The following is an 11,961-nucleotide window of genomic DNA, read 5'->3' on the forward strand; positions in this document are numbered from 1 at the left end:
GAAAATATTTTTAATGCAAATTCAATAAAATTCTTTAGGTGATTATACAAATTTATTTAAATAATAAAATCCAGCTTTTTTCTCTTTTCACAAAGCTCTTGAATTACTTCAGTCGTGGTTACATTAATCTCCTTTTTCCTTTTTCTTTGGGGGATGCTAGAGCCCCTTGGCCCCTCTCTGAGTGCGCCACTGATTTACATTAGGCTTTAAAAGAACTTCAAATTCCAAATCAATCATTAATCCCACGGCTATCAAAACATAAAGAAAGAAGATTCCATTCACAATTACAGAAGGTCTAACAAGGGAAGATCCCGAACTGGAAAATTCAAAAAAATCTGAAACATTGTGAATACGTAGGGGATTTCCTCCTGTTTACAACGCAATTTTTGTTTGCTGCCCAAATTCATTCTAAGAGGGTGAAATTAACCCCCGAAAATTCGGCTGTTTTCCGATTTTATTTTGTAACTCGCAATCTGTAAGAGATAAAAAAAAAGTTTCAAGACAGAAGTTACTTCTTTTAATTAGGACTATCATTTGGTAACTTGCAGATCTTAAAGTTCGCCAGTTATAACACAAATTTGGAAAATAGCCGGAGTTTAAGGGGTCGATTTCACCCCCTTAGAGTGAATTTGGGCAGCAAACAAAAATTGCGTTGTAATCAGGAGGAAATTCCCTATATATTCACAAAGACTCAGAATTTTTTGAATTTCCAGGTTCGGGATCTTTCCTTGTAAGCCACATCAAAGGCAAGGAAAACCTCACCCGTTTTCCAAACACTGTAATGTTACTTGAAATCGTGCTTTCTCGTTTCGATTTCCAATAAAAAGCCGGCCCCGGGCGGAACGACGGCGCGAATAGAAAAATAGCGACAGTCAATAGCACCTGGCCATTCTCGCCTCGAACGCGTTACACCCGCGTAAACTTTCCACTCTTCGTGTCCGAGATCATCTAGAAGGGGGGTAGCTGAAAGGGGGGTCGCAGCACCGGAGGGCGAGGCACGGTCAGTGTATAGCCATTCGATGTGGTATCGCGTGGTTACAGGTGAAATGGTAGAAGGGAAAAGAGAGAAAGGGGACGGCGGGAGGAGGGGTTGGCAGGGGGTGGAATTACCTGGAAGGGGCAGCGGTCAGCGTCGGGACGCGCGGCGTCTACGTGGGGCACAGTCGTGCGTACGTCATTTGTCGCGTCGTTGCAATTACGCTACCCCCTCTGTTATGCCCCCCCTTGACTTTCCACCGCAAGGGAGTGAAAAGTGATTGTGAGCAAAAAATTAAAGATAAAGCACCGTTTTCTCATTCGTCGCGTCGTTGCAGTTAAGCTACCCCCTGTTGTCCCCCTTCGATTTTCCATCGTAAGAACGCGAAAAGCGAAAAGTGATCGACAGAAAAATTTAACAGAAGAGTGCCATTTTCTAAATCGTTGCGTTGTTGCAAATAAGCTACCCCCTGTTGTCCCCCTTCGATTTTCCATCGTAAGAACGCGAAAAGTGAAAAGTGATTGTCGGGAATAATTAATCAGAGTGCCATTTTCTCATTTGCGGCGTCATTGTAATTAAGCTCCCCCCCCATTTGACTTTACATCGTAAGGGCGCGAAGAGTGATGGTCAGAAAATATTCATGAGGGAGTACCTACCCTGTGATTAAAAGTGTGCGCAGCAATGAGGGTTCCAAGTATTGGACTTACAGAAATCGTTTCTTTGGCAGTCTAATTAATCTGTGTCGCGGAATTGCTTTCAATCGGAGCACAGTGACTTGCAAATACGCTTAATTGCTTTGGGGGCATTTCTGACGGGCTGATTCGTGATTGTGGCGAATGAAAGCTTTTGTAAGCGATGGACTTCGTTCCTCGCGTTTGACCTGCGCGCTTCCAGCCGAAGGAAACTGAAAGTTTTTGTACTCGTGCGGTACTTTCTTTGGTGCGAGGGTGAACGACGCGTATTTTAGATTTCTGCGGGAATTATTTTATTGATCTTGTGCACTGTAAGGTAAAGTAGGAAGATAAATGATTTGCCACCGTACCCTTTGAATTGTTATACATACACAGTGTTTTACTACTTTTTTTTTCAACAGCTCTGTGATCTTCTCTTTGCACAACTGTTTGATACTTTAAGTGACAGCTGTTTGGATATGGCAGAGAATCCTCGCAGATGAATAATACAACTTCACTGCCTCAAATGCCAGGAAGGGAAACTAGGGCCAAAGCAAATAGTTACTTTGCGAAGAAGCAGTGGCGTACTTCCTTGATATTTTTAGACATCACAATCATTAATTTATTGGAAAAACTACCTTGCATCTTTTGCTTAAGGGGAGGTTCCGGTCTAAAAGTCGATTTTTTTTTTATTTCATTTTTCGAATGTTCAACCTTTTAGGAATACTTGTTTAAAAGGATTTGTTGAAATTCGTGATATTCCCGAAGTTATAGACATTTGAGTAGCGGCAAATGCATGAGTAACACCCGGCCACTCGGCACTCTCGTAAAACTTTAAACGCGTTTTTCTCGAAACAGTGTTCTCAAAACGGTGGGTCCTGTGTCTCCAAAAGTTATTATCCGATTCGACTGAAACTTTTTTTATTTTGAAGAATGTACTTCTGGCTAGGGGGGATACCAGAACAAAATAGAAAAAATTGAAAATTTATAATTTTCAAAGGCGTTGAAAGAATGAAAAGTATAGGGAAAAAGTGATTTCAAACTTCAAGTGTCGTTATTTTCTAAGAAAATATCATCTTTTATTATTTTTTGGTTTCCCTCCTAGCCAGAAGTATATTCTTCAAAATAAAAAAAGGTTCAGTCGAATCGGATAATAACTTTAGGAGATATAGGTCCCACCGATTTGGATCAATTTTTTGACGCCTCGACTTTAACGACTCCCGAGTGCCGTCTGTAATGATTAATTATAAAAGAAAAAATATATTTCTATAATATAAGACATCCTTAATACAATGCAGAAAGTCGCATTAAATTGCATATAGTAGTTTTCCTTTAATTAATTCCTAAAGATCCACCTATTTTTTGGGGCTCTAGACCGGAACCTCCCCTTAAAAGAAAATACTGTCCCTAAAGAGCATTTCTCAGGTGGACGGGCAAACGAGTATAAGTCAAATTTTACCTCAAGCTGAAACAGTTTCGTTTTTGCGAATCGAAGTGAAAAATAAAAGTTTCTTTGAACATATGCGTTATCAAGTTTCATGTCCAAAATTTAAACCTGACCTTACATAGCACTTTAAATATCCTAAGTCAGTGTTTCCCAACATTTTTTTACTCGCGATCCTCTTTTATGATATTCAAATAACACATTAAAAATATGTATTTCAAAATATAATTCCAACTTAATAATATTAAAAAAAAAACACGCAAAAATCGTGGCGACCGTCAGGTTGGGAATTCCTGTCCTAACTGCCTTCCTGCATAATTAATATTTCTGACTTATACTCGTTTGCCCACCCACCAGAGATTTATTAAAAAATGTCACATACTGAACCGTGAAAATATAAAAGTACAGATCGCGTTGAGAAATATAGAAACCTCTCTCGAAATTATAGTTGCTGAGATGTGCTCGGCTTGATAACAGGTTGTTAATCGATCATTCGTTAACCTCGGCCAGATAAACCTGAAACGCATAACAACCCCTCGAAGTTCGAGGTGGAAATTTAATTTGCATATACGTCTAGACACATTTAGCCACGCGAATTTCGCTTCCAAAACATTTCCTCGATTTCTTCTCTCATAAAAAAAGTTTGCAGCAGCTAGTTAAATAGAAGATTCGTGATTTATATTCAATATTAGAAATAAGAATGCCGTATATCATTGGAATAAATTACAATGCATTACGAATTTCTCCAATTTCACTTCACCGGCCGTAAACAAAGTTTCTATATAGGTACAATTTTTCGATTAAAGATCTCGCTGTTCCTGAATTTTCTTCTCGGCGATACTATGCTAAAACAAAAACTACGAGACTACCATGTCTCATTGCCCAGTCGCGTTTTCCTTGCAGATACGTAGCTGCATAATTCATGAGCAATGCTATTTTCATAACACACGAGTAATAATTTGTAAATCCACTGTTCCTCGATAATACGTAGCTTCAGAAGCGTTCCCCTAAGAATGATAATCATTCCTTTGCAAGCATCGTTAACGAGGGACTCCCAGCAAATGGAAAAAAACGTGAACAAATGGCAACTTCTATGGCTCGAAAATTAAGTATTTCTTGCGAATTAATTGCAAGGAGATGAAAGCAAGCACAGACTTTATCCTTTTATACAATGTTTATTACTATCGCGTAGAGTAAAAAATATTTTCCTCGTCTACATATCTATTTTATAAATGGCCCCACGATTAATTACTTAGACAGTGGTTTGGAAAAAGTGTCTTTGGTTTTGCCCTGATATTGAGCTTAAAAATAAAGATACAGCGGTTTAAAATAAAGATGCAGCTCCCTGTAAATTTTCATTCAAATCGTTCGAGCGCTTTTCGAGATTTTATGTTCATCGTTTTGGAAAACGTAGTTTCTGGGAAATCGCGTTTAAAGTTTTTTACTGTGATTCCTTTATTTTTTAGAATTTCGGGGCCCGGTTGCGCTTAAAATACGTAGAAAAGATGTAGCTAGCATAATATGCAAACATCCTAAGAAGCAATTTTCGAAAATTTTGGGGGTAACCACCCCCTTAACACTATTCCTACCACGACCAGTCAAACGACCGTTTTTAAAATTTCGATTAGCATTTCCTATATACAACGTAATTGAATTGCCTTTAAACTTCACGACTTTTCCTCAAATATGTGTGCACGATATACTTCTGAATAAAAGAAACTATATTTTTATACTGTCAAATTGGCTATTATCTTCATTCTATATTAAAAAATATAAGTTGTGCTAAAGACCGGTAATTTGACCGGTCGCGGTAGGAATAGGTATACGTGAAGTGGTGGTAGGAATAATGTTAATCCAGTCCTGCCCCTATTACCAGCAATAAAAGCCGACAAGAAGAAATCAAAACTTAACAATTGCGAACTTTAAATATTCCGTGCTACGAAGCTTACACACAACGTTCCACGCTTTAAATAACTGAATAGTGTCTCTGAAAAGTTGACGACGGTCAATTTGAACGCAGAAAGCACCAGAAACTTGGATCGATCAGTGTACGACAATAAAGCGTCCATTTAATCACGATAAAAGTGAGCGGCCAAGAATGAGACGATACATTGCCGCGGAAATAGCTTCTGCGAGCCGTGCAAATGGTACCGTCGGGCCGAAATCGGGGACTTGCGATCGCGAGCGATGAAGGAGTATCGATTAAGATGATCTTCAAGTACTGTGCCTGGGCGGACGAGGGCAAAGAAGGCGAGAAGGTTACGGTGCTGAAGGACGGCGGGGATCCAAGCTCGGTCGAGAAGGATCAGAACTTCAACGAGAAGCCTGGAAGTTCGAGGAGAAAGGAGTCGAAGATCGCTGATGCTGTTCTTCGTTACTGCCCTTGCGCGTTTCGATGCAGAAAGCCTGTCGACGTTGTCAGAGACGACGAGGACTCCATTTCGACCATCGTTACCACTGCTAACACCACGCCTGTGATACCTTTGACTTTGAATTCAGCCAGCGATATCATGTAGGTTCTAAGATTTGTGAGAGGAATGGTATTTGAAGTTGATTTTGAGAGGAATTTATTTTCTGCTTTGAATTTTAATGCAGTGGGCAGGTACTGCCGATTTAGGGGTGAAGAAATGGAGTACTGGATATATTTATTGCATCACTCTCAAATTTTATTTGGTCCAGATAGGGAGGTACAAGTTTTTGTAATAAATATATTTTGCAATAATATTTTCCTAGTAATTATGGTGAGAGAAGGGTAAGTGTGATAAATATTCCCAGTACTGTATTTAATAGCAACTGTGATATTTTGTAATAAATAAATTTTGCAATTATATTTTCCTAGTAATTACAATAAGAGAGGTATAAGTGCTAACGCGTTTATTTGAGGGGTGAAATAAATATTTCCAGTACTCTAGTTAATAGCAACTGCAGTATTTTGTAATAAATAAATTTTGCAAATTATATTTTCCTAGTAATTATGGTAAGAGAAGGGTAAGTGTGATAAATAGTCCCAGTACTGTATTTAATAGCAACTGCAGTATTTTGTAATAAATAAATTTTGCAATTATATTTTCCTAGTAATTACAATAAGAGAGGTATAAGTGCTAACGCGTTTATTCGAAGGGTGAAATAAATATTTCCAGTACTCTAGTTAATAGCAACTGCAGTATTTTGTAATAAATAAATTTTGCAAATTATATTTTCCTAGTACTTATGGTAAGAGAAGGGTAAGTGTGATAAATATTCCCAGTACTGTATTTAATAGCAACTACAGTATTTTGTAATAAATAAATTTTGCAATTATATTTTCCTAGTACTTACAATAAGAGAGGTAGAAGTGCTAACGCGTTTATTTGAGGGGTGAAATAAATATTTCCAGTACTGTATTTAATAGCAACTGCAGTATTTTGTAATAAATAATTTTTGCAAATTATATTTTCCTAGTACTTATAATAAAAGAAGTATAAGTGCTAACGCGTTTTTCGAGAGATGCGATAAATATTTCCAGTAATCCTGTACTTAGTAACAACTGCAGTAATGTCATTTATCTTTTATAACGCACCGGTGTTTTTAAAGCTGCATATACTCTATTGAATGGTTCGGTTATTTGAGCACACAGTTCCCTGATTATTCTAAGCAGGGAAGCTCGATGGCAAGTGGTATACATTTAGGTATTGTTTATAGAATTTTAAAACTGGTATACTTGAGGGTAGGGACTGTAGGATCGAATACGGCCACGAGTTCGCCACACTTGGTGTCCTCGACATTCATCTGGCTTATACTTTATTCACGAAAGGTGGCCTTATAACCGTGAGGTGTAAACTCTGCTCGTAACGATCAAGTGTTCTGATGTAAAAACACATATGACTTCCTTGAAGCTTTAAACAAAACTGACGAGTATGTATTTATTATTTTTACCCTGTCTTCTTGCTTCAGAGATAAAGCAGTGAGCGAGGAGGAGTACAACGAAAAGAACAAACACCACTTCCTGCCGGAAGAGAGTTACCGAGTGCACTCGCCGAGCTCGACTGAAACGAGATTCGATGCTGTTTTAGGTACATAAACATCAATTTTACTATACGTTACACGTAACTTGCAAAAATTGTATTATTTGTAAGAAAGAGGACTTCGCAGACATTCATTCAACTTTCCCTTCTTCCCTTATACCCGCGAGATTTTACAAAAAAAAATGATTAAGGAATATACCCACACGAAGTTCACATCACAGTACTTTCCATTTCACGAGTCTTTCGTTCACAGAAATTCGACCTCGACAGTGGCTGCTTGGAGGTCAGATAATCCTTCTCCACCCTCTAAGGATTTACCATTTACCAGACTCATCTGTGGGTTTATAGACCCACGCTGTGCAAAACGAATTGCGAGATCGTCCAGTTGTTCGTACAACAGAATTTTGATCGTTGAAATGATATAAAATTACCTAAGGGGTTGGCTGTGGCGATCGAAATTACGCGAACTAGAACGCGAGGTTCTTCACCTCGGGCGATCGCGTAAAGCTTAGACTCAACACAGGGGTGGAATCAATATTTCCCAGGGGACGTTTAAGCTACCCCTAAACGGCGTGCTTTTAAGCTCGATTCGATCGCGATCTCGAGCTCCGATGACACACTTTTCTTTTTTGAAAAGGATGCAATTGCGTTAAACTTTTTTTGCTAAAATTATCCCCTCTTTCTTCCTTTTAAGTAATGGCTGAGACTTTCGAAAGGACCATTAAAAATCTTATAATGTGAATGTTACTGGGTTGTACCCAATGTTAGGGCTCGAGGTTCGTTCTCCGATCATTGACTCAGAATTTGCTTCACCTTACAGCAGACGATCACGAACTTTCATCGTCAGACCCGTTAGAGAATAATTGTCAGCACGGCATCGAGCATGACGCCCGCGACACGCAAGACGAGAGCGACAGCAGATCGTCTAGCCCTGATAGACCGAATGTGGACTCCGCGTTTGACGTCATTACTGGCCAGTCGAGTCCTCCTCACCAGGATACAGTAGATTTCGTTGTGAGTACTTGCGCAGAAATGATCAGTTTCTTAAGGGGTCCATTCTGGTAATCACGCTGCAAAATTCGGCAACATTCAGGTTTTTTTTTCTCAGTGAATACAATGAATAACAATGTGAAACTTTTTTTCATTTATTGAGCTACTTGTAGTATATACGGAACAATTTTTTAAATACACTTTTAATTGTATTTTCTCAATGTTATCTGGAGTTTTTTGTATTTAAAAAATTATTCCGTATACGTTACAAGTAGCTTAATAAATGAAAAAAAAGTTTGACATTGTTATTCATTGTATTCATTGAGAAAAAAAGCCTGAATGTTGCCGAATTGTGTGGCGTGATTACCAGAATGACCCCTTAACTAAACACTTGTCCCTTCCCATCGCTACAGGAGAAAATTGCATTTTCAGATTTCCCTGAACCCGAAGGTCGAGTCACCAGCCGAGCCAGCGGTCGCGTCGATCGAAGACGATGCTTCCAAAGGTTGGAGCAGCGAGGAAGAAGCGAAGTCGAGGGATCAAAGTCGAGCCTCGTCGAGGAACTCAGAACACTCAGAACTACGCGAGGAGAATGCGAACGAGAGTGAGTCCAGCGCTTCCGACGAAATTGGAAGAACAGAGGAGAGATCGAGCGCAGGAAGAAGATCCGCTGTGTCCGTTCTGACGAACGAAGACCTGCCGGCATCTGACGACGCCCTGAATTCGGACTCCCCGGAGGTACAGCCATCGCCCTCCAGGAGATCAAGTAGCCCCAAGAAACTGAGCCGATCGCCTAGTCGCAGTTCCATCGAGTTCGAGGCGCTGAAGTCACCGAGACGCGATTCTCGAGGCAGTTCTCACAAATTGGTTAGTCAATTGTAGAAGAAATTAAGGGGTCCTTTCGGTCTAAAAGTTGATTTTTTTATTTCATTTTTCGAATGTTCAACCTTTTAGGAATACGTATTGAAAAGGATTTGTTGAAATTCGTAAAATTCCCGAAAGTCCACGTAAAACTTTAAACGCGTTTTTCTCGAAACAGTGTTCTCAAAACGGTGGGACCTGTATTTCCAAAAGTTATTATCCGATTCGACTGAAACATTTTTTATTTTGAAGAATGTACTTCTGGCTAGGGGGATACCAGAACAAACTACAAAAAATTGAAAATTTATAATTTTCAAAGGCGTTGAAAAGATGAAAAGTATAGGGAAAAAGGTGGTTTCAGACTTCAAGTGTCGTTATTTTCTAAGAAAATATCATTTTTTTATTTTTGTCTGGTTTCCCCCTAGCCAGAAGTATATTCTTCAAAATAAAAAAGTTTCAGTCGAATCGGATAATAACTTTTGGAGATACAGGTCCCACCGAATTTGGATCAATTTTTTGACGCCTCGACTTTAACGACTCCCCAGTGCCGTCTGCAATGATAAATTATAAAAGAAAAAATATATTTCTATAGTTTAAGACATCCTTAATACAATGCAAAAAGTCCCATTAAATTATATGTAGTAGTTTTCCTTTAATTAATTCCTAAAGATCCACCTATTTTTTGGGGCTCTAGACCGGAAGGTCCCCTTAAGTCTGTTTTAAAACACATGTGGGAACTGTTACTTTTTAAACATAAAATGGTCAAAGTCGTACAGACTCTAAACCGCAAACTCCCATTCTCGCAGAGCTTCGACCTGGAGAATAAAGAGTCGACGGATTCAAGCGAAGAGAGACCCGCATCTTCCATAGCACACTGTGACAACGAGTCCTTCGAGTTGGTTGAGCCAAGCCAGTCTCGCAGAGGATCTAAAACGACAGAATCACCGACGATCATCATTGCCTCCAGGCCTCATTCCAGCGAGGTTCCTGCGTACGTTGAGGATCACGTGCAGACTGTCACTCAGTCGATTGAAAACGACGATGATAATGGCCACAGAGTAAGTAACAATTGTGGCAGACTTTGAGTAGGAATGATACGTCCGCGTTGCACTTGTGCCTCAGAATGTAACGTTCCCTTTCAGTTCATCAGCGAATCTAATGGCAGCAATAATTTGGAAGACGGCCAGAGTAAGGACAGTTCCAGTGAAACGAACACAGAGCCAGCGATCTTGAAGATCGAGGTGATATATTGCATTCAAAAGTGCAGTGTAAATGAGTAAAACAAGTCTTGTAATTCGAATTCCTTGTGTCTATCAGACTGAACCCGTGGAGCCACCCAGTCTGCCCAAAAGAGCGACGTCGAAAGTGCCTCGGGTCACAAGAAGGCACCGAGGGAACGTGAGCAAAGTAGCCCCTGAGAAGCCGGAGAAGCTGAAGCCGATAGTGCAGCAATGTTTCGCTCAACTGGAGAGCAAAGAATGGTAGAACCTCCTCAGCTTCTATTGTATAAAGCTTTTTCATTATACTTTGCATATCTACTGAAGTAGGCGAAGATAGAGCGAGGTCTACCAGAATTCACTTTCAATTATTTATTCAGGGAAATCACTATGAAGGGATTGAAGACCCTGTCCGAAATTGCGAAGCAGCAGCCTGAGTACTTGGACGTTTGCGCGGCAGCCACGATAAGTCGGCTTTTAGGCCAACAAGTGAAAAGTCTTCGATCGCAGGTAGCCCGAGCCGCGTGTCTGGCCGCTGGGGACGTGTTCAGCTCGCAAATCCGGGGCATAGATCAGGTGATCCATCACAAAGATTACCACAAAGTCGAGAACTGCTGCGCGAATACTTTCTACATAAGATCTAATCTTGCTTTGCTATTCCTGCGTCCATAAAGCATTCTTATTTGGTAAAAGCTTCTACTTTCAACAGGATTTCGACGACATAGCTGGGCCACTGCTCCACAGGACAGCTGACACGAACCGATTCCTCAGAGCTGATAGCAACGCCGCCTTGGACCTCATGATCGAGCATCTTCCACCTCATAAAACCATCAGCGTGATTTTTCTTCGTGGTGCTAGGTACACTATCTGGCTTATTTAGGCTAAGAACTTAAAAGATATTTATTCCTATACATAGATATATAAACATATAAAGATATATATTCCTATCATTTGCTCAGTCATCAGAATGCTATCGTGAGGGCAGCAACCGCCAGGTTATTGGCTTCCATAGTGGATCAAATAGGGCCAGAGCACACCCTGATGTTGCCAAAAGATGTCAGAGAGAAGTTACTCAATACGGGCGCAAGATTGTTGATCGATGGGAACTTGGACGCCAGGTAACGGGTGGAAAGAACGCGACACACCCTCTATTCCTTCCTAACACCAATTTCACTTCATCGTAATCTTGCAGGAACCACGCAAAGAGAATGTTCCGAAGCCTAGCGGGCTGCGAAGGGTTTCGAAAAGCGCTGACAGATGCTGTGCCAGAGACAACGCTCAGACACATCGACAAGACCCTGAAGACCCTCTAATTAAGTCGATTGCTTCGTTGAACGCCGTCGCGTGTAATTGATGAATATGATACGGTCTTCGACTCGCCACCGAAATGTTAGAACGATTACACGAGTCCAGACAATCTCTTCGGGCTAATGTTTGTCTCCGTGCATCGTTTCTTCCCTGAGTTCCCGTGGAGAAGTTCTTCGAAAGAGGAGAGAGAGAGTAAGGTTCACTCGCCTAGCCGACTGATTCCCTTCGGTAACGTTTTGATATTCTAACGTACGTCCGTGCAATCCTTTTTTATACCGTCGTAGAAACAGCATACTCGCGAATCGCACTCGAACGAGAGACACCTATTTGCATAACGTGGATTTTTACGACTTTACTCATCGAGATGGGCGCTGCCTCGCGGTGGACTTGTTTCTAGAATTTTTCTGATAAGAATTTGCGGAGGCAAGGTTGAGGGTTTGCAGGGTCCGGCAAAGATTTTTGTAGAGACTCGTTCTTTTCGGGGAATGCT

At 40.5% G+C, this 11,961-nt stretch overlaps 1 protein-coding gene across 6 annotated transcripts in view; it reads left to right on the forward strand.

Moving 5' to 3' along the window:
* Nucleotides 1–11,493, forward strand: part of LOC143367135 (uncharacterized) — a 35,895-nt gene extending 24,402 nt beyond the window's left edge. For 5 of the 6 annotated variants that reach the window (XM_076808702.1, XM_076808706.1, XM_076808708.1 and 2 more), the window contains exons 18-27: nt 7,025–7,143; nt 7,916–8,109; nt 8,518–8,952; nt 9,753–10,004; nt 10,089–10,187; nt 10,264–10,427; nt 10,544–10,739; nt 10,873–11,021; nt 11,123–11,281; nt 11,356–11,493. In XM_076808702.1, the coding sequence (XP_076664817.1) occupies nt 7,025–7,143; nt 7,916–8,109; nt 8,518–8,952; nt 9,753–10,004; nt 10,089–10,187; nt 10,264–10,427; nt 10,544–10,739; nt 10,873–11,021; nt 11,123–11,281; nt 11,356–11,476 (1,888 nt within the window). In that variant the 3' untranslated portion in view covers nt 11,477–11,493. The remainder of the gene's footprint in view (nt 1–7,024; nt 7,144–7,915; nt 8,110–8,517; nt 8,953–9,752; nt 10,005–10,088; nt 10,188–10,263; nt 10,428–10,543; nt 10,740–10,872; nt 11,022–11,122; nt 11,282–11,355) is intronic. The other variant, XM_076808707.1, reaches the window with a different exon arrangement.
* Nucleotides 11,494–11,961: the final 468 nt, after the last annotated feature.

Source organism: Andrena cerasifolii, chromosome 3, assembly GCF_050908995.1.
Source record: "Andrena cerasifolii isolate SP2316 chromosome 3, iyAndCera1_principal, whole genome shotgun sequence".
Lineage (NCBI taxonomy): Eukaryota > Metazoa > Arthropoda > Insecta > Hymenoptera > Andrenidae > Andrena > Andrena cerasifolii.